This window comes from Trachypithecus francoisi, unplaced genomic scaffold (assembly GCF_009764315.1).
Source record: "Trachypithecus francoisi isolate TF-2019V2 unplaced genomic scaffold, Tfra_2.0 Lachesis_group14, whole genome shotgun sequence".
Taxonomy (NCBI): Eukaryota; Metazoa; Chordata; class Mammalia; order Primates; family Cercopithecidae; genus Trachypithecus; species Trachypithecus francoisi.
Window position 1 is genome coordinate 61,767,984 of NW_022681459.1, and position 22,536 is coordinate 61,790,519.

The 22,536-nt window shown below is 43.5% G+C and overlaps 1 protein-coding gene across 8 annotated transcripts in view; it reads right to left on the reverse strand.

Moving 5' to 3' along the window:
• The window catches only part of TNRC6B (trinucleotide repeat containing adaptor 6B), a 281,982-nt gene that overhangs the window by 26,158 nt on the left and 233,288 nt on the right, over positions 1 to 22,536 (reverse strand). For all 8 annotated transcript variants that reach the window (XM_033233864.1, XM_033233871.1, XM_033233866.1 and 5 more), the window contains 4 exons: positions 19,415 to 19,540; positions 4,516 to 4,647; positions 4,085 to 4,180; positions 3,760 to 3,940 (listed from right to left, as the gene is read on the reverse strand). In XM_033233864.1, coding sequence (XP_033089755.1) covers positions 3,760 to 3,940; positions 4,085 to 4,180; positions 4,516 to 4,647; positions 19,415 to 19,540 — 535 coding nt within the window. The remainder of the gene's footprint in view (positions 1 to 3,759; positions 3,941 to 4,084; positions 4,181 to 4,515; positions 4,648 to 19,414; positions 19,541 to 22,536) is intronic.

The following is a 22,536-nucleotide window of genomic DNA, read 5'->3' on the forward strand; positions in this document are numbered from 1 at the left end:
GTATATACCAAATAAATATTACAAATTTTGACAAATTTTAAACATAAAAAGTGAAATTTTATCAGAAATGCATATTCTAAGAAGATGAATCACTTTGTTTCTAAATGAGTTCAGATATCCACGGTAACCAAGACTCCTTACTATAATGAGAGTTTTTCTCTACTATCTTATTTTAAATTTCTTTGTTGACATAAAGCACTAAGAAATCTTACTCATATAAATAAGTAGATGGGAACAGAAGGAGTCTCGTTATAACATGAATTACTTCTCCGAATTTCTTTTTAAGTATATGTTCTTTCCCCTAGCCCAGTAACATAGATACTAAAATATAATTTTTAGACAGGTCATTATCACCTAACAATGCAACTAGGTAATCTTTCTCTCTCTCTCTCCCTCTCTCACTCTCCACTTTGGCCTTCCAAAGTGCTGGGATTACCAGACATGAGCCACTGCACTCAGCCTCAATTAGGTGTATTTTCAATTTTGCTAAAAGGACAGAATTAGAAACCATCTATTTTACAAAAGAATCAATAAGGATTAGTTAAGCAGTCATTAGTCATTCAAATTCTTAATTTTGAGATAATGTAACAAAGAGGCTTTATCAAGACATATTAATAAACTTTCAATTACTCTTGCTATTCTTTCACCCAGAGGTATCCTTTTTAGTTCAACATACTTAGCATCAGGAAAACTGAAGTACTGTTCATTTCATTACATCTTTGGCATTTTATTAGAAAAAAAAATTTAATTTCTATATATGCTTTAAATATATTTTCATCAAATAATCTATTCAAAACAGGCAGCCAAATCTAACTTTCAGTCCTAAAATGTATTCTTCAATTCAAATAAATGTAATCATGCTAACTAAGGAAAAAAATTTTTATTTTTGAGATGGAGTCTTGCTCTGTCACCAGGCTGGAGTGCAATGACATGATCTCAGCTCACCGCAACCTCTGCTGCCTGGGTTCAAGCTATTTTCCTGCCTCAGCCACCCGAGTAACTGGGATTACAGGTGCATGCCACCACGTCCAGTTAATATTTTGTATTTTTAGCAGAAACGGGGTTTCACCATGTTGGAGGCTGGTCTTGAACTCCTGACCTCAAGTGATCTGCCCTCCTCGGTCTCCCCAAGTGCTGGGATTACACATATGAGCCACCATGCCCAGTCAGGAAAATTGTAAGTGAAATAAATGACAAAACACATCTATCTTATAAGGCAGATTATAAATGGTCAGGTCACAATTAAAATGAGACCTAATAATATTTATTTATCTATTGTTTAAGAAGTTAACAAATACAGAAACAAGCTAATAAGTCAGTATTTATCTTTAATATGGAATAATATAATGCACAGCTAAATTTACAAGTTGCTTATGAAACAGGAGTATGACAAAAATCATAACATTTCTTCAGTAAATGTGTATATATGTGTATGCTTAACTCTGATCCTTTAGCCGTTTGAAATAAGAATCGGCTGGGTGCGGTGGCTCACGCCTGTAATCCCAGCACTTTGGGAGGCCACGGCAGGTGGATCACCTGAGGTCAGGAGTTCAAGATCAGCCTGACCAACATGGTGAAACTCCATTTCTACTATACAAATATTAGCTGGGAGTGGTGGCGTGTGCTTGTGATCCCATCTACTCAAGAGGCTGAGGCAGGAGAATCGCTTGAACCACGGAGGTGGAGGTTGCAGGAGGTGGAGGCTGGACAACAGAGTGAGACTCTGCCTCAAAAAAAAGAAGGAGGCCGGGCGTGGTGGCTCAAGCCTGTAATCCCAGCACTTTGGGAGGCCGAGACGGGCGGATCACGAGGCCAGGAGATCGAGACCATCCTGGCTAACACTGAAACCCCGTCTCTACTAAAAAATACAAAAAAAACTAGCCGGGCGAGGTGGCGGGCGCCTGTAGTCCCAGCTACTCGGGAGGCTGAGGCAGGAGAATGGCGTGAACCTGGGAGGCGGAGCTTGCAGTGAGCTGAGATCCGGCCACTGCACTCCAGCTCTGGCGACAGAGTGAGACTCCGTCTCAAAAAAAAAAAAAAAAAAAAAAAAAAAAAGAAGGAAATCCAGCGTAGGACACCTTTGTTAGTAATCAAGGGAGGCTCCCCCATGTTTGGTACCCTGGTGTTCTTTAGCCCAAATGAGCACAGAGCTGACCTTCTTCTGTATCAAGTGCAAGAAAAGTTATTTCGAATTTAAGTCAGTTATCAGGCAGATCATCTTTAAGAATGAAAACAGTTGGTGGAAGCTGAGGATCTACAAAGTAATTCCGTTAAAATACCTGGATCAAGAACACCTTGAAGTCTTTGCTCACCCCCTGCACGTGCAGTAGGAGGATCACGGGGTTGGTGCATAGTCAGACGCTGTCATTTGTCCAGGGTCACACTGTCACCTAGAACCAGCAATTTCATGTCTTCCCAACTCTTTTTTTTTTTTTTGAGATGGGGTCTCACTCTCTCGCCCAGGCGGGAGTGCAGTGGCACAATCTGAGATCACTACAACCTCCGCCTCCCTGGTTCAAATGATTTTCCTGCCTCAGCCTCCCCAGTAGCTGGGATTACAGGTGTGTGCCACCATGCTCGGCTAATTTTTGTATTTTTTCTTTTTTGAGACGGAGTCTCGCTCTGTCGCCAAGGCTGGAGTGCAGTGGCGCGATCTCGGCTCACTGCAAGCTCTGCCTCCAGGGTTCACACCATTCTCCTGCCTCAGCCTCCTGAGTAGCTGGGACTACAGGCACCGGCCACCATGCCCAGCTAATTTCTTTTTGTATTTTTAGTAGAGTCGGGGTTTCACCGTGTTAGCCAGGATGGTCTCGATCTCCTGACCTCGTGATCCGCCTACCTCTGCCTCCCAAAGTGCTGGGATTACAGGCATGAGCCACCGCACCTGGCAAGTTTTGTATTTTTAGTAGGGATGGGGTTTCACTATGTTGGCCAGGCTGGTCCTGAACTCCTGACCTCGTGGTCTGGCTGCCTCAGCCTCCCAAAGTGCTGGGATTACAGGTGTGAGTCACCGCACCCGGCCCAACTCTTGTTTTTTGAGTGTGCATAGAACAGTATCTTCTTTACAAGATAAATTCTAAATGTTGTCAGTTTGAGATGAAACTGTGATGGTGTGTAGTATCTTTTCCATTTTTAAATTTTATTTTGAAATCACTGTTTCCTCACCAATTAGATTCTGCTTATAGCATGTTTTCCAGTTCTGAAAGAGCTATGATTTGCCTGCCAAAAAAGTCTTGAAGAATGTTAAAGGCATAACCTTACTTGTTCTATTTAAATCAGATGAAATACTAATATCAGATGAATTTGTATCAATCTGCATTATAATTTTAGTTCATTTTTTGATAGAAGGCAATTGTATTAATATGAGTATACTAAAACATTTCAAACTAGGTACATATTTTAACAGATCATAACCTCAGCCATGTGTACCACTCACAGCATGCACAAGCATTTAAACAGGGTTTTAAAAATTCCTGGCAGTAGGAGAGCAGTTGGCCATTCATACACATATATTGAAAGACTGCTTTGAAGCCAGAGAAGTTAGAGGCCTGTCTTGGCTATTTAGTAACCATGTGGTGAGCTTTGGAAACCCACTGAAACTCAAGAAGCCTCAGATGGCTCATGTGTAAACCAGGGGTAAGAATATTTACCTACCTTATACAGCTGACATAAAAACAGAGGGTAATGCAGGCGCAACCCCTATCACAGGCCTGGAGAGGTAGATTTCTAAAAAGGTAATTTTCTCTACTAACAACTTACCAGAACCATATCCAGGTATTGGCCCTTTGGTTTGAAGGTCTGGGAGCCCCACATTCAACGCGTTGGGTACCATGTTGTCCAGATGCGGCTTGGGTCCAGCAGCAGGATGAGAGGGCGAGTGCTTCATGCCCGGCTGCCTCTGCTGCTGCTGCTGCTGCAGTGCACTCACCATTCGAGCCAGCTGCGGGCCAAGAGAGACGGACACGTGATAAGCACAGCCCTGAACTTCCCAGGAAGAGACTGTGCCCGGTTCTTTGCCATAACAGGCTAAGCCGGGATGTACTCCTCAAACACAACACTGGAGGGACCCTGTCCACCCACGTACCTGCTGCTCTTGCTGTTGGCGTACAGCTTGAGAAATCTTTCTCTGGTTCTGTAACAACTGCTGCTGTTGCTGCTGCTGCAAGAGAAGCTGACATGCCTACAAAACAAGGGGGATAGACAGAGAACCAAAGTTTCCTAAGACTGATTTACTGAGGACACCTAAAGGGTCTGTGCACTGAGGTACAGGTCACACAATTCTAAAGTATCCAGGAGGGAGATAACACCCAATTCCTGGTCTCCTGGTTACATTTTCCTCCAGTTGAGTTGACAACCCTTAAGCACACTCCATAGCCTGCCTAGAAGTGTGGACTAGCACCCTTTGAATATAGAAAGTGGCAAAGATGTGGGAAGCAAATCAAAGTTAAAGAAAAAAAAAAAAAAAAAAAAAAGCAAATGACCTTTTCAGCCACAGGAGGAAAATCTGCTACTTACCAACTGAAACTGGGGAATCTGTGGAAGCTGGCTCAGCATGGCAATTTGTTGAGGAGATAACTGGGGCCCCACATTGAAAAGACCTGGACTCAGGCCACTGTTGGGAAACTGCTTGAGCATTGAGGCAGAAACCTAGCCAAAAAAATAAAAAAGAAAGAAGAGAAAAGGAATCTTCAGAATTTATCAAAATAAAATGGTTTTTCTGTGAAAAGAATCTTGATGAATCTAAAGCAAGTGTTCTCAAACTTTTCTGTGAAAAATATGTTAACAGGAAAAATACACTGAAGTGTTAACAATGATTATCTTGGAGCAGTGAGATTACAAGAGTTTTTAAATTTTCTTCTTAGATTTTTCCAATTTTCTTTTTCTTTTTTTTTTTTTTTGAGACAGAGTCTCGCTCTGCCGCCCAGGCTGGAGTGCAGTGGCCGGATCTCAGCTCACTGCAAGCTCCGCCTCCTGGGTTTACGCCATTCTCCTGCCTCAGCCTCCCGAGTAGCTGGGACTACAGGCACCAGCCACCTCGCCCGGCTAGTTTTTTGTATTTTTTAGTAGAGACGGGGTTTCACCGTGTTAGCCAGGATGGTCTCGATCTCCTGACCTCGTGATCTGCCCATCTCGGCCTCCCAAAGTGCTGGGATTACAGGCTTGAGCCACCGCGCCCAGCCGATTTTCCAGTTTTCTACAATAAAAAGCATAAATTTTATATTCAGGAAAACATCTTCAAGAAAAAAAAATTGATGACAATATGGCTTTTTATCCAACCGAGAAATTATTACTGGAAATGTGCCATAAAACAAAACATGCTACATTGCATAAAGCTAATAAATAATACTTACGTGACAGTATTTCTGTGATACAAATAAGACAAATATATTAACTTGTAAATAGGAGATATGAGTTTCAACTCATGGCTTCTGATAGCAAACACCCACAGAGTAGCAGTGTAAAAAAAGAGCCAGCATAAAAGAGCCTGGAAGGTCACTGGCCCGGCAGGGTCCTTCTCCCTGTTCTCAGGAGTGACCTAGGCTAGGCTACAGGAAGCTCTGCTGACAGAGGATTCCCTCCCATCTTTGGTTTGCTCCTCTAAGATGATTTAAGTAAGTAGAAATGACTTTCCCTGCACCCTCATCTACTGAACCCACCGGACTGGTTGGGGCCATGGAGAACAAACTTAAGCACGTGCCCATGAGTGCCAAGTACTGTAGCACACTGGTCAAGAGTTTAGTCCTACAGGCTGGGCACAGTGACTCATGCCTGTTAAATCCCAGCAGATTGGGAGAACTGTTTGTGCTTAGGAGATTGAGAACACCTCGGCAACGTAACAAGATCCCATCTCTTTGAAAAAAAAAAGATTAAAAAAAGACTTTAGAGGCCGGGCGCGGTGGCTCAAGCCTGTAATCCCAGCACTTTGGGAGGCCGAGACGGGCGGATCACGAGGTCAGGAGATCAAGACCATCCTGGCTAACACGGTGAAACCCCGTCTCTACTAAAAAATACAAGGCCGGGCGCGGTGGCTCAAGCCTGTAATCCCAGCACTTTGGGAGGCCGAGACGGGCGGATCACGAGGTCAGGAGATCGAGACCATCCTGGCTAACACTGTGAAACCCCGTCTCTACTAAAAAATACAAAAAACTAGCGGGCGACGTGGCGGGCGCCTATAGTCCCAGCTACTCGGAGCCTGAGGCAGGAGAATGTCGTGAACCGGAAGGCGGAGCTTGCAGTGAGCTGAGATCCGGCCACTGCACTCCAGCCCGGGCGACAGAGCGAGACTCCGTCTCAAAAAAGAAAAAAAAAAAAAAAATAAATAAAAATAAAAAAATACAAAAAAAAAATTAGCCGGGCGAGGTGGCGGGCGCCTGTAGTCCCAGCTGCTCGGGAGGCTGAGACAGGAGAATGGCGTAAACCCGGGAGACGGAGCTTGCAGTGAGCTGAGATCCGCCACAGCACTCCAGCCTGGGCGGCAGAGCGAGACTCCGTCTCAAAAAAAAAAAAAAAAAAAAAGACTTTAGAGCCGGGCGTGGTGGCTCGCGCCTGTAATCCCACACTTCAGGAGGCTGAGGTGGGTGGATCACCTGAGGTTGAGAGTTCGAGACCAGCCTGACCAACATGCAGAAACCCTGTCCCTATTAAAAATACAAAATTAGCTGGGCGTGATGGCGCATGATGGTGCATGCCTGTAATCCCAGCTACTCAGGAGGCTGAGGCAGGGGAATCACCTCAACCTGGGAAGCAGAGGTTGTGGTGAGCCAAGATCGTGCCATTGCATTCCAGCCTGGGCAACAAGAGTGCAATTTTGTCTCAAAAAAAAAAAAAAAAAAAAAAAGACTTTAGTTCTAGAGGCAGTCTGCCTGGGTTTGTAATCCCAGCTCTGCCTGCCTCCCCAATTTTTACTTTCTTTGGGACAGGGTCTCACTCTGTTACCCAGGCTGGAATGCAGTGGCATGATCATGGTTCACTGCAGCGCTGACCTCCCGGCTGGTCTCAAACTCCTGGGCTCAAGCCATCCTCTCAAAGTGCTGTGATTACAAGTATGAGCCACTACTCCCAGCCCAGTGCTGCCATTTCTAAGCTGACTCAGAGCAAGTTACTTATTTAGCCTTTCTGACCCTTACTTTCCTGATCTCCAACTGGAATGACAACAATATTAACTTCAGTCATTAGATTTTATGAGTTAATCCATGTCAGATTCTTAGAGATTATAATGTTCACATTATTCCACAGGCTGGTTCTTCAAATGTCTTCAGACAATGATTACAGTTCCCTTGCGTCTCATCTTCAGGTTCAATATGATCAGTTCTTTCACCTGTATCTCCTTCCATCTCTCAGTGAAGAGCCAAGAACAGAAAGGTATCTTCTAGAGTAGTTCAACACCAAGCAGACCTGGCCATTCCTAACCATTCTGTTAAAAGCTGTGCTTTCACTAACAATGCCTAAGATATCACTTTCTCTGGTGATCATAACTCCTGATTCACACACTAAGCGTAATGTTAGTTAAAATCTATAATATTTAAAAATATGCTTTTGTTCCCTCATGTAATATTTAACCCATGTAGCTGGGTTTTATTTTATTTTTTTAGATGGAGTTTCACTCTGTCACCCAGGCTGGAGTGCAGTGGCGTGATCTCACCTCATTACAGCCTCCACCCACTGGGTTCAAGTGATTCTTCTGCCTCAGCCTCCTGAGTAGCTGGGACTACAGGAGCGTGCCACCACACCCAGCTATTTTTTGTATTTGTAGTAGAGACGGGGTTTCACCATATTGGCCAGGCAAGTCTCGAACTCCAGACTTTGTGATCCGCCCGCCTTGGCCTCCCAAAGCACTGGGATTACAGGTATGAGCCACTGCACCTGGCCTTTAGCTTTTTATTAATTGATTTTTTATTTGAGCTTAAGACCTTACATATATCTTTATGAGCATGGCATACAGAAGATGCTCCATAAATATCTATTAAATGAATGAACCTCTATCATATTTAACTTCACAGTCACCCCACCAAGTTCTTGATCCTATTATTCTACTTATTCCCAGTTTGTGTTCCCCCATCCCGTCACGGATGGGAATGCTGAACTTGATAAAGCTGAGGATAATCTAATTATATGCCACTAAAGCTTCCTTCCAATATGAAGCCATCAGCCTGAGAATCGTCAGTTACTAATCTACACAACTGTTTTAATGTTTAGCCAATATATTTCCATCTCGTCCAAAACAGACAGCTTGTCAAACGGCCTGTTGAAGTAGAATACAACAGCTATATTATTATTCTATGCCAGCATTTTTACCAATGAAGGGAATGCATGAAAACTTATTAGCAAACTATGATTATTGATTACTGCCATATGTACTCAAAACCAATCTTTTTGATAATCTAGATTCTTTCCTGGAACTGGGACCAAATTCATCAGTCTTTTAGCTACTTTTTCCTTATTTCTCCTTTCAGAAAACATTTAAAAAATTTCCCAGGCTGGACACGGTGGCTGACGTCTGTAATCCCAAGCACTTTGGGAGGCTGAGTTGGGTGAGGATCACTTGAGGCTAGGAGTTTGAGGCCAGCTTGGCCAGCATGGCAAAACCCTATCTCTACTAAAAATACAAAAATTAGTGGGGCGTGGTGGCAAGCGCCTGTAATCCCAGCTACTCAGGAGGCTGAGGCACAAGACTCGCTTGAACTCAGGTGGCAGAGGTTGCAGTAAGCAAAGATCTTGCCACTGCACTCCAGCCTGGACACCAGAGAGAAACACCAAAAAACAAAACAAAACAAAACAAAACAAAACAAAACACAAAAGGCCAGGCGCGGTGGCTCACGCCTGTAATCCCAGCATCTTGGGAGGCCGAGACGGGTGGATCATGAGGTCAGGAGATGGTGACCATCCTGGCTAACATGGTGAAACCCTGTCTCTACTACAAACATAAAAAAAATTAGCCATGCGTGGTGGCAGGCGCCTGTAGTTCCAGCTACTCGGGAGGCTGAGGCAGGAGAATCGCTTGAACCCGGGAGGCAGAGCTTGCAGTGAGCCGAGATCGCGCCACTGCACTCCAGCCTGGGCGACAGAAGGAGGCTCCATCTCAAAAAAAAAAAAAAAAGAAAAAAAAAATTCACCATTCTCCTCACTTTCTTATAGTGGAAGGGTGCGCTTCTTTCCCATTTCTGATGTGAGGCTCCACACAGAGGACATCCACCTTTATTTTATCAGAGCACTTAAGGCCTCTTTTCCCTCCTTGGAAACAAGCCTGGAGAGAGGACCACCCCATTCCAGTGACTCTGGGTTAAGGTTGGAATTCGGTATTAGGAAGTGCACACGTTTGCCGGTACCTGCTCTACTGGTAGTAAAGGGGGTACTGTGGCCTCAATATGTTTTCCTCTTTTGCCTTAAACATTCAGAATGTGGGCAGGAAAGATGGGTGTCATTGTTAAACTCCCCTTGAAGACTCCCAGCATTCCTCAAAAATCACAGACGGGGACTCTCTTCACAAATTCCTACTCTGCTCTAGGATCTGTCATTTGGTTTGAACACCCTTCTTCTTAATAGAAAAGACAAAAGCAACAAAAATTTTACCTCCACTCTGTAATCCCTGGGCATTATACAACCAGTCCAAGGCAATGACTCCTTTCCTAGTCACCAAACTGCACCAAACCGAATGCTAAAATGTTCTTTTAATCTACCTACTTTTTTTGCAGGTCTCAGCTTACTCTGCGTTTTACTCACGCTTGCTTTTACCCTTACTATCCATCTTCTGAAAATGTCCCATTATAAACTAAGTTAACCAGAAAGCTTCCCCATCCCCATTGCATCTTCTCATTTTATCATTCTTTGGCATCGCAGTCAGAGGTAAATTCCTCAGTTTCCTAATACTCTTGAGCCACCATCTCTGTTACAATCTCAAGAACACATGCCTATCTTTTCTTTTTTCTGTTTTTGGAAATGGAGTCTCGCTCTGTCTCCCAGGCTGCAGTGCAATGGCATGACCTCAGCTCACTGCAATCACCACCTCCCAGGTTCAAGCAATTCTCCTGCCTCAGCCTCCTGGGTAACTGGGATTACGGGTGCCTGCCACCACACCTGGCGTTTTTGTATTTTTAATATAGATGGGGTTTCACCATGTTGGCCAGGCTGGTCTTGAACTCCTAACCTCAAGTGATCCACCCACCTCGGACTCCAAAAGTGCTGGGATTACAGGCGTGAGCCACCGCGCCTGGCCAATCTTTTCTTTGACACTCTTTTAGTCTATGAACATTTGACCAAGTTCAGGTTTCCTGTACTTGGCTCACCAGCTCATTTTCTCTCAAGATCTGTCACTTTCACTCTACCCATCAATTCTGTCATTTTGGAAAGTACTCTAATTTCAGTAATAGTTCTCCCAGTTGCTTCCTCTCTATGCTCTAAGAGATGTTGAGTGTTACCAACCAATTTAAAAATCTGTTTGACTTTCTATTTTAACAGCTGTACTCCAAGCGGACGTGAGCACCAAGTGAGCACACCACTACAGGGCATGCTGCCTCTGCACTGGTTTTAGGGCGAGCATAAGGAACACGCCCTCCACAACTTCCCCCAAATAACAACTCCTCTTCATCTCTGCTTTGAATTCACACAAAATGTCACCAGTGTGACTTAACTTACTATCTCTGATATACTAATTTTGAACTCACTATAATTTGAGTCTGGGGGAAAGGAGGGTGAATATAGATATATTCTGTCCTAACAAAACCATGTTCCAAACTGGCCTCTTATCCCACTATACCTCAATGACCCATAAAATCATATGTACCACCTTCAGTGTGAATCCTAAATTCATTTGTGTTAGCAACTGCATTTGGTTACATAGTGTTCCCCATAAATTCATGCCCACTGGGAACCTCAGAAGGTGATCTCATTTGGAAATAGGGTCTTTGTAGATGCACTCAAGTTTAAGATGAAGTCATATTGGATTAGGGTGGGCCCTAATCCATCAACTGGTGTCCTCATATGAAGAGAGAAATTTTGAGACAGAGAAGAAAAAGCCATGTGAAGATAGACACAGGGGAGACCACCAGATGATGACGGAGGCAGACAGTGGTGATTTCAGACTGAAATCCTCCAGAACTGAGCTAAGGTTGATTGATGGATTGATTTTTTGAGACTGGGTCTCACTCTGTTGTCCAGACTGGAGAGCAGTGGTGTGATCATGGCTCACTGCAGTCTCGACTTCTTGGGCTCAGGTGACTTTCCCAACTCAGCCTCCTGAACAACTGAGACTACAGGCATGCACCACACCACCATGCCTGGCTAATTTTTGTATTTTTGTATTTTTTTTTTTTTTTTTGTAGAGATGGGGTTTTGCCATTTTGTCCAGGCTTGTCTCGAACTCCTGGGCTCAAGTGCTTGTCTCAGTCTCCCAAAGCGCTGGGAGTACAAGTGTGAGCCACTGTGCCCGGACTTTTTTTTTTTTTTTTTCACGTAGAGCAGATACTTTGGTCATAAAGAGATCTGCAGCACCCAAGTCTCTCACACAAAGTTAACTGCACTTTCCCAACAATTCCACTTTTGAAATCACTCTGATACGTATCTTCCCACGACTTGATGTATATTAACTGAGCTCAAAATACATGCCCAGCACAGCTACTGATGCTCAGGCTCCAGGAGTGAACACAGCAGGCCCAGACCCTGCCGCTGTGAAGCTCATTACACTCCTAGGGGCAGGGCAGACAAGGAGCAAGCGTGGGAGAGACAGTAACAGGGCAAGAACCCATTATTCCCCACCACCACCCCATCCCCCACCCCCCATCAGGCATTTCTACTACTCAAAATTAGCTAAAGAAACCACCAAAGTAACACCTGCCCGTGACCCAGCAGTACCATTGAGAAATTCATCCTGGGAGACAAATATGACACTATTATAGCAGCCCAGGCGTGGTGGCTCATGCCTGTAACCCCAGCATTTTGGGAGGCCAAGGCGAGCAGATGACGTGAGGCCAGGAATTCGAGACCAGACTGGCCAACATGGTGAAATCCTGTCTCTACTAAAAATACAAAAAGGAGCCAGGCATGGTGGTGGGCAGCTGTAGTTCCAGCTACTCAGGAGGCTGAGGCAGGAGAATTGCTTGAACCCGGGGGCAGAGATTGCAGTGAGCCGTGATCACACCACTGCATTCCGGCCTAGGCAATAGAGGGAGACTCTAAAAAAAGAATATCATAGCAGCACTGCTCATAACAACAAAAATCTAGTAACAATCCAAATGTCTATGAACAGTAGACTTGGTAGTAGAATAGGTAAATTACGGTACAGTCATATAATGGAATACCATATGAACCATAGCTGCCCAAATCCACATGGGAATATATTTGAAATAATACAAGTAAAAATAAAACAACAAAAGGAGGAGGCTCTATACTGTATGGTTTCATTAAAGTGCAAAAAAGGCAAAATGAGAACAACACATTGTTTAAAGACAGAGAGACACATACAGAAAGAGTATAAAGAAAAGCACAGGAAAGTGATCTTTAGAAGCCACCAGCTCGTATGTTCCACAAACTGACAATTTTAGAGACAATAAAAGTTTAATTTTTGAGAAATGCCTATCCCAGCCTTGCTGAACTTCTTTCTTAGGATTGCAAATGTACTGTCCCTCTCCAAAGAATACAGAAGGACCAGAGAAAAGCGCCACTAGGCTCAAGACAAACAGCTGCTCACACCTGGGCTGCAGAGGAACCTCGGTGGTGCGGGTCTGCACATTCTCCATTTCAGGGAGTTAATTATTCTGGCTTAAAAGCCCTTCAATCTCCAGCTGGACTGGAGAAAGTGAAGATCTTGTTGCAATCAATATGGCATTTAACAAAGCATTGCAGGTGCAAAATGACAGCAATTTAAAGTCAGGACAAAAGCCTGCTGGAATATGTTACTTGCTCAATATTGTATTTGAGTTACAGGAGGAAAAAGGCATGGTAGAAACCCAAGGCCTGGGACATTTGTAACAAATCTTAGAGATAAGTTTCAGTGTCTTCCTTTTTTTTTTTTTCTGAGACAGAGTCTCACTCTGTCATCCAGGCTGGAGTGCAGTGGCACAATCTCGGCTCACTGCAACCTCTACCTCCTGGGTTCCAGCGATTCTCCTGCCTCAGCCTCCTGAGTAGCTGGGACGACAGACAGGTGTGCGCCACCATGCCTGGATAATTTTTATATTTTTAGTGGAGATGGGGTTTCACCATGTTGGCCAGGCTGGTCCCGAACTCCTAATCTCGGGTGATCCCAAAGTGCTGGGATTAAGGCATGAGCCCTCATGGCCAGCCTCAGTATCTTCTATGTTTACATTAACTACTGATTGCCCCTACAATGTGGTCAAAATGAATATAAAATCTGATATTTATCAAAATCTTTTAAACTATTCATGTGCATTGACCCAGAAATTTCATTTTGGGCAACTCAATTTAGAAAAAATGTGGGCAAAGGTTTATGTATAAGGATTTCTTTGCAGTATTATTTGTAACAGGGAAAAATTAAAAACAATTTAATACTCAACAGTGGGGGGAAGGGAACGTTAAATAAATCAAGGTAAATCTACCTGATGGAACATCATTATGATCACCATGAATGCTACATAGCAACAGGAGAAAATTCAAGGACACAATGTTAACATCAGGTTCTAGGGAGCCTGAGTGCAGTAATGTGAAAAGCATTCCTGCATAGGAACAGTGTCTGAATAGGGAATTAGGTAAAAATAATTCCTGTCATTGTATTTGGGTTGGAGGTTTTTTAAAGAATTTGTTTCTCTGCTATCCAAACTGTGTGTGGTTATCCTGTCTTTTCTTTTTTTAAGACAGGATATCACTGTCACCCAGGCTGGAATGCAGCAGTGCCATCACTGCGGTGTTGAGGCTCACTGCAGCCTCAACCCCCAGGGCTCAGGTCACCCTCTCATCTCAGCCTCCTAAGTAGCTGGGACTACAGCATGCGCCACCATGGCCGGCAAATTTTTTGTATGTTAGAGACAGGTTTTGCCATGTTGCCCAGGCTGGTCTTGAACTCCTGGGCTCAAGCAATCTGCCCATCTCGGTCTCCCAAAGTGCTGGGATTACAGGAGAAAACCACTGTGCCTGGCCTTTTCTTTCTTTAGAGTTACCCAACTGCTTAATTTTTTAAAGATATAGAAATGTTGGGAAAATACAGAATAATCCATTATTTAATATTCTGCTCCCAGTATGCATTAAATAAATAAAACAAAATTCAAAAGTGGAGGGAACACAAGTACTTTTCTTTTTTGGGTAGAGCAGACACTTTGGTCATAAACAGATCTGCAGCACCCAGTTCTCTCACACGAAGTTAACTGCAACTTTCCCAACAATTCCACTTTTGAAATCATTCTGATACGCATCTTTCCATAACTCGATATATAGGCACTGAGCTCAAAATACATGCCCTGTACAGCTATTGATGCTCAAGCCCCAGCAGTGAACACAGCAGGCCCAGACCCTGCTGCTGTAAAGCTTATTACACTCCTAGGGGCAGGGCAGAGAGGGAGAAAGACAAGGAGCAAACGGGGAGAGAGAGTGATAGGGCAGGCGGCACACTGTACGTAGCTGCCCTGAGAAAGCTTCTAGGGAAGGTGGCAGTGAAGCGGAGAGCTGAAGGAGATAGACTGAGCCATGCTGCCATCTGGGAACAGTGTTCTAAGAGTAGGCTTGGTATGTGGGGGCCACTTGGCTGGAGCAGCATGAAGGTATGAGAAAGTGGCCTGTACTTGTGGGGAGGTGGGATCACCAGGAACCTCAAAGACCAGAGTAAAGACTGTGCTTCTGCTTTGCATTCTCAGTGAGAGAACCAGCCACGAGGGGATTCCTGGTGCAACAGTAACACGACCTGCCTTTTGTTTTAGAACAGTGCTATGCAGAACTTCCTGCAATGCTAACATGTTCTACATCTGTGCTGTCTACACAGTGACTACTAACAAGATGTGGCTATTTAAGTTAATTAAAATAAAATGTAAAATTCCGTTCTTCCAGTCCAGCAGCCACATTTCAAGGGCTGATGTGGCTACCGGCTATGACACTGGACAGTGTGGTGTCAGAGAATCAGCCTGACTCAGACTTGAGACAGGCAAGTGTCGAAGGCATGAAGTCACTGCAATAACCTAGACAGAAACGGCAGTGGCTTGACCAGGACCTGTGCTGTTGGAGGTGGTAAAAAAGGGTCTGATTTTAGATAAAGGTTTGAAGGGCGGTCTTACCGATGGAACGAACATGGTCATGAGAGGAGTCATGATGAGCTCCAAGGTTTTTGGCCTGAATTCCTATTGGATGAGAGTGCCATTTACTGGGAGTAAGGCGATGTTTTTGAGGGCAGTGTAGGGTGAGATCAGAAGCTGTGTTTTGAACACGTTAACCTGTGAGGCATCCTATGAGTAGTCTGTGGAGTTGAGGAAAGAAAATGTGGGCTGAAGACACAATTTTGGAATTCAGTGCTTAACGTCATTCCACTGGGTAGGATCACCTGGCAATGACTACAGATGGTGGGGAGAGGTTTGAAGGCTGAGATATGGGGCACTCTGCTGAGTAAGTATTGGGAACTTGAGGAGGAACTTGTAAAGGAGATGGAGAAGGAGAGGCAGATGGAGAACCAATGTAGTAGGTGTCCAAAAGCCAAACGCAGGAAGTGCTTCAGGAAGGAGGGAAACTGTCAAATGCTGCTGATACACCGAGTAAGAAGAGACTGGAGAACAGATCATCATATTATGCAACAAAAAGATCAGAGGCAACTCCTACAAGAGGGTTTATTCCCACTGTTGCTGCCTTACCTGGACTCCTGTACTAGCCCTGCAACTGCTCTCTTTTGCTCTAGTACTCCTGCCATTCAAACAGGTCCTCTATATTACTGCCAGTGTTCCCTCCCTCCCTCCCTTTCTTTCTCTTTTTTTCTTTCTTTTTTTTTTTTTTTTGAGACACGGTCTTGCTCTGTTGCCCAGCCTGGAGTGCAGTGGCTTGATTCATGGTTCACTGCAGCCTCGCCTCCCAGACTCCATCTATCCTCCCACCTCAGCCTCCTCAGTAGCTGGGACTAAAGGTGCACACCACCATGCCTGGATAATTTAAAAAAATTTTTTTTGTAGGCCGGGCACAGTGGTTCATGCCTGTAATCCCAGAACTTTGGGAGGTCAAGAGTTCCAGACCAGCCTGGCCAACATGGTGAAACTCCATCTCTACTAAAAATACAAAAATTAACCAGGCGTGATGGTGCGTGCTTGTAACCCCAGCTACTCAGGAGGCTGAGGCACAAGAATCACTTGAACCCAGGAGGTGGAGGTTGCAGTGAGCTGAGACTGCATCACTGTACTCTAGCTTGGGTGACAGAGAATCTGCCTCAAAAAAATAAAATAAAATAAAATAATTTGTAGAGATGAGGTCTTACTATGTGGTTCAGGCTGGTCTCAAACTTCTGGGCTCAAGCGATCTGCCTGCCTCAGCCTCCCAAAGGGCTGGGAGTGTAGGTGTGAGCCACTGCACCCAGCATCTTCTAAACCTTAAATTTTTCTACATCACTACTCAGCTGAAAAATCTTTAACAGTATATTGTCTACAGCAGTGGCCAAACTTTAAGTGCACATAAAGATAACATGGGGGTGACTAAGCCCCAAAGCCACCTGTCACAGATGATTGGAGACCTGGGAACTATGTCTTTAAGCAGCAGCCCAAATAATGGTTGTAAACCATGTTGAAAAGGATTGGCCTACAGGGCCAAGTCCCAAATCCTAAGCAAAGCAAACACCTTTTCCAAATTTGGTCCCATACTTCTTGTCTAGTTCCTTCCTTTTCTATTCTTTTTTTTTTTTGAGACGGAGTCTCGCTCCGTCGCCCAGGCTGGAGTGCAGTGGCCGGATCTCAGCTCACTGCAAGCTCCACCTCCCGGGTTCACGCCATTCACCTGCCTCAGCCTCTTGAGTAGCTGGGACTACAGGGACCCGCCACCTCGCCCGGCTAGTTTTTTGTATTTTTTAGTAGAGACAGGGTTTCACCATGTTAGCCAGGATGGTCTCGATCTCCTGACCTCATGATCTGCCTGTCTCGGCCTCCCAAAGTGCTGGGATTACAGGCTTGAGCCACCGCGCCCAGCCTTCCTTTTCTATTCTAAGACAGGGTGTGTGCATGTCTGTATGTTTCAACAAGCTCTAACTAACTATTCAAACTAACTGCCTTTCCCCCAAATGCTATGTTCTTCTAGATATTACTGCCCCTTGCACATGAGGCTCCTGCTGCTTAGAAGGCACTTTTAATCTGGTGTGCTCAGAAAATTCTGACTCATTCTTCAAGACTCAAACGACACTGCTAGTGTGAAGGCTCAGCCGACTACCCAAACTCTGTTAAACATTTCTATACATTTATCACACTATCTGCTGGGAATTCTACTATCACCTCCTCCTCACCTCAACCCACCCCTCTGCCACCAACTCCAAGAGGCTGCAGAGAGAGATGGCATTTTCTCCATCTGTGCATGATGAAGACATTACCTAACATGCTATAGATATTTGATAACCATGGATGACTGTCAGCCTGATACCAAGGGATACTGTAAAATGCGTGTATGCTCCAAGACTTAACAAGACACTGCTGTTGTATGTAGAGTGCCGGGAAAGTCAGAAATGGCTCTGTCTAAAGGACAAACCAGTACCTGGGGCTTGAAGGATGACTGGAACTTAGAAAGAGGGAAAGAAGAGGAGAGGCTGGTACCTCTCCTCCACCAAGTAGCTACTTGGAGGCTGAGGAGGGAGGGCTGCTTGAGCCCAAGAGTTCGAGGTTGCCATGAGCTATGGACCACACCACTGCACTCCAGCCTGGGTGATAGAGTGAGACTCTATCTCCAAAAAAGAAAAATAAATAAAAACACAAAAACAAACAACAAAAACTGAACCTTTACAACCTGCTGGTTGGATCTAATAAGCGCTCCCATCTTCTTTTACAGAATGAAATGGACTCAAAACTTTGTTTATTAAAATAACATTCTAAGGAGGGACTAAGGCCACACACTGAATCCTTGCACAAGCTTATCGGCTCTTACTCTGTCCTCACGTCTGCTTTCTCACAAAGGGGAACGGGGAAAGTGTGTGGTAGACTAACACAAATCTCTCACCTTTACCCACAAAACAAAACACCATCTCTTTGCACATCTCCTACTAAGGGACAGACCTACCTGGTTCCCATGGTATCCAATGGACTATGTCCTACACGGAGCTGCTCATAAGAGTTAAGTCCAGGAGTCTCTGCTACGTCATTAGTTCTAAAACTCCCCTTAGAGCACCTAATTGCTTTGTTGACATGCAGCTCAACATTTTCGGAATAATCCAGAATCTGGCAATTCTCTGGTTTTCTTTTTTTTTTTTTTTGAAATGAAATCTCACTCTATCACCCAGGCTGGAGTGCAGTGGCACAGTCTCAGTTCACCGTAACCTCCGCCTCCTAGGTACAAGCGGTTCTACTGTCTCAGCCTCCCGAGTAGCCGGGGTTACAGGCGTGCAACAACATGCCCAGCTAATTTCTGTTTTGTTCTTTACGCCTGGCTAGTTTGTGTTTTTTGGTAGAAACAGGGTTTCGCCATGTTGGCCAGGCTCATCTCAAACTCCTGGCCTCAAGTGATCTGCCCACCTTGGCCTCCCAAAGTGCTGGGATTACAGGCATGAGCCCCTGTGCTAGGCCGAATTCTCTTTTTATCTGTGGGTAAATCCTTGAGGGCAACCAGCCTCTGAACACTGACACATCAGAACTTGTTAATAGTAGTTTTAATTATATGCAGTTTCAAAATATATAGTTAGAAAAATAGGAGATCGGCCGGGTGCGGTGGCTCAAGCCTGTAATCCCAGCACTTTGGGAGGCCGAGACGGGCGGATCACGAGGTCAGGAGTTCGAGACCATCCTGGCTAACACGGTGAAACCCCGTCTCTACTAAAAAATACAAAAAAAAAAAGCTAGCCGGGCAAGGTGGCTGGCGCCTGTAGTCCCAGCTACTCGGGAGGCTGAGGCAGGAGAATGGTGTAAACCCGGGAAGCGGAGCTTGCCGTGAGCTGAGATCCGGCCACTGTACTCCAGCCTGGGCGACAGAGCGAGACTCTGTCTCAAAAAAAAAAAAAAAAAAAAGAAAAAGAAAAATAGGAGATCTAAAAGGAATAGAATCATAAGCTTTTCATGCAAAAATACCAACTTTGTTAGTATGCATGATGCAATAAAAAATGAGATTTGATATTTTGTTCTAAAAGTCTTGATCTTTGGCAGCTAGATATTTCATATTTTACTCTACTCGATCTTAGCCAAAAGGTCAAGAAAAGATGGCTTTTTCCTATTTTATGCTACTGTTATTCTTTTTATGCCCACAAAAATCAGTTAACAACTGGTAACTACCTGAAATGGTCTTTAATTTTGAATCATAGGAACACAAAATTGCTTACCTGGGGGGAAATAAACTGGGGAGGCACTTGCGCCCGGAGACTGGGAGAAGAATTTAGTGGCTGCACTGGTGTGTGCAGACCTCTCGATTGTGCTGTGCTGTTTCCAAACAAACCATGACTACCGCCCTGTAAAGAGAAGAGCAGCAGTAAGGCTTTTTGTTAACATAAGAAAATGCAAGTAAGAAACAGTTCTGGTCTTTTAGATCCCTCAGAAGAATCACAGGCTGTGTTCCACGGAATAACAGAATTTCATAACTGAGAAGTTCCTTATCTTAGAAGGCTTAGGGCAGTTACTCAAATTGAATCATGAGTACCTGTACACAGTTTGACGAACTCTATAAACGGAAAGGGTTCAATTCTGTCAAATATTAGGAGAAGTCCTACATTCTTTTTTGTGAACGAAAGATATAGACAACATAATATTTATTTCAAATACTCTTCTTTGCGACTGGGTTTACCAAATTTATTCTCAAGCTTTATAATCTGAGCTCCATCTTGAAAGGCACCTGAGTAAAAATGCAGCCTTATGAATAGTTATCAGTTGTATTTATAAAACATTATGATGTGATTTCTCTGCCGTCCCAGAGTGAGCCTAGCACCCTTCCTTGTCCTGGATCTGCTCAATCTTTTCTTTGATAGATGAGGAAATGTGACTCAATTACACAGTGAAAAAAAAAGGAAGAAAGGGAGAAAGTAAAAACCATTACAGGGACACCAAAATAAACATTACTCACCTGTAACTTCTCATTCAAATACATATTGGTCTAGTTAAAAATAAGCTGAACTCCCTCCTTTCTGGAGGCCCAACTCACTGGAGCACTTCTACACTATTCCGATGAGATAACTAAGAGAGTTGGGTTATATGGTGGCCTTTCCTTTCTGACTCGTTTCTAGCTGAGAAAAGTCCTTCAGCGAAGAAACCGTATTTGGTAATAACACAACACTGTGTTCCCTCTGCCTGATACCATTTTCACTTGACCTCTTCAAGGCCCAGCTTGGAGGTCATCCTCATCAAGGAAGTCTTCCCCAAAACCATCTTCCTGATTTCACGTTCAGATTAATTGAGCCCACCTCTCCAATCTCAAAATGCTTTAAAACTCTTTGAGGGCACTCATCATCAAACCACACTACAGTTATTTTCCATTCTGTCTTCCTACTGTCAGCTTAAATCTTTCCCTCTTCATATTCCCAGAACTCAATAAAGCCCTAGTCTGTAGGAAGAATATATAATCTGTAAATATTCATGACCCACCAATTCCACATACTGGAAAATATCCCACTGAACACCTTCAGCAAAGACAGCTGCATCACTGCTTATACTGAGTACGTATACCCTGAATTGAAATCACCACCATTATCATATCCCTGGAATCACAGGGATTAAGGTAATTTTAAAGAATTTTGTAATGGCATCATTAAAACCTAGAACACTAAAAATACTGTTGATGGCTTAATGATTAAAAAATAGAGTAAGGGACTGTTGCAGGGAAATTAGTGAACTTAAAAGCATTGAAAATAAAAATGATTCTAAACATAAAGTCAAAATGGCAATTAAAATCTGTGTATCTCGTAAAAGTAAATCAAAGATCCATCATGAATTTTATGTCTCCCAAAAGGTTGTTTAAACATGAGAAGACCTTTAATTCTAGAAACTGTAACATCTCTACTGCTCCTTTCTTACTTGCCACTCGAAAGTGAAATGGCTCAGCCCTGACTTTGCTCGGATTGTGGTAGTCAGTAGCTTCGCTACCCTGATCATCCCTAAGAAAACAGGAAACATTTATTTCACCAAGGATATTCTGCTAAGATCTTTCTCACTTTATCATCAAAGTAATGACTTAGTTACTAGATGTCCATTATTCACAACTGGTCCTTGGATGGTGGGGTTACTGGGAGCTAAAGACCCTGCCAGAATCCATTTTCTGGCAAATACAAAACTGCTTCCTGAGGGTTGTTTTAAATTTCAACCTCTCCTTTAATAACAAGTATTGAAAAGAATTTGCTTTTTAAGCTTCTGTAAAATCAATTCCTACTTCCGTCTTCCCAGTAGACAATTTCCACCCTCCTCCACCATAGGTTTTAGGCTTTTCATTATCAAGTGACCCTACAGCCGCACAAAGCACTATATCTGGAATGGATAATAATACAGGTAAGTCCACAGTAGTTGACCAAAAAATGCCTTGTCTAACTTAATATGGAACCTGGGCATCACAAGCGCTCATTTTCTTGGCTCCAATAGAGCTATTTTTACACAGTGATGTATTCAGGGGCAATCATACAGATTTGGTCTTTAAAAAACGTATATAGGCCAGGTACAGTGATTCCACACCTGTAATCCTAGCATTTTGAGAGGCTGAGGCTAGGAGTTCGAGACCAACCCGGGCAACATAAGCAAGACCCCGTCTCTAAAAAATAAACGGGAGAAAAAAAGCACTTGAGTATGTGCCAATGCAGGTTTCTGTGGCCATCACTAAAGCTCTACTGTTGTACCAGAGGCTTTTACAATTACCTGAGTCTGGTGATATTTGCTTCAACTATACTGTTTAACTCAAAAAAGCATACAAATTAAAAACAAAATGACCAAGCTAACCAAAATCTGTGATTTGGAAAATTAAAATCTTAAATTTTATTAATACGAAGCATATTAAAATAATTCTGTAAGAAAATAGTCTTTAAAAACCATGTCCATATTTAGATGGAACATGTGCACAAACCTGGTTAACAATGGACTTTGTAGCAATCCACAGATCAAAAAAATGAAGAAGAATGACCTTTTTTTAGCGCCTAATGCTCAGCTGGTTTGGCTGGTCTACTATACTAGTTTAATAGCGTTTGCTAATTGTGTGATCCACCACATTTACAATCACCATTAACTGAATGTTATGCCTATTTCATGTTTTCCATACTCAAAATAAAAGAACTCCCAAAACATCAATATAATCATTTCTTCCCTGTTTATATAAACAGTGTATATCCATGTCCTCTGTGGAAGCATTTACAAATGTCAAAATGATGACATATAAAGGAAGAAAATGAAAAATCAGTTGTAACTCCCAATCCAGAAATAACCAATCGAACACATGGATATAGTATAATCCATTTTTTAAAATGTGCTAAGGCAA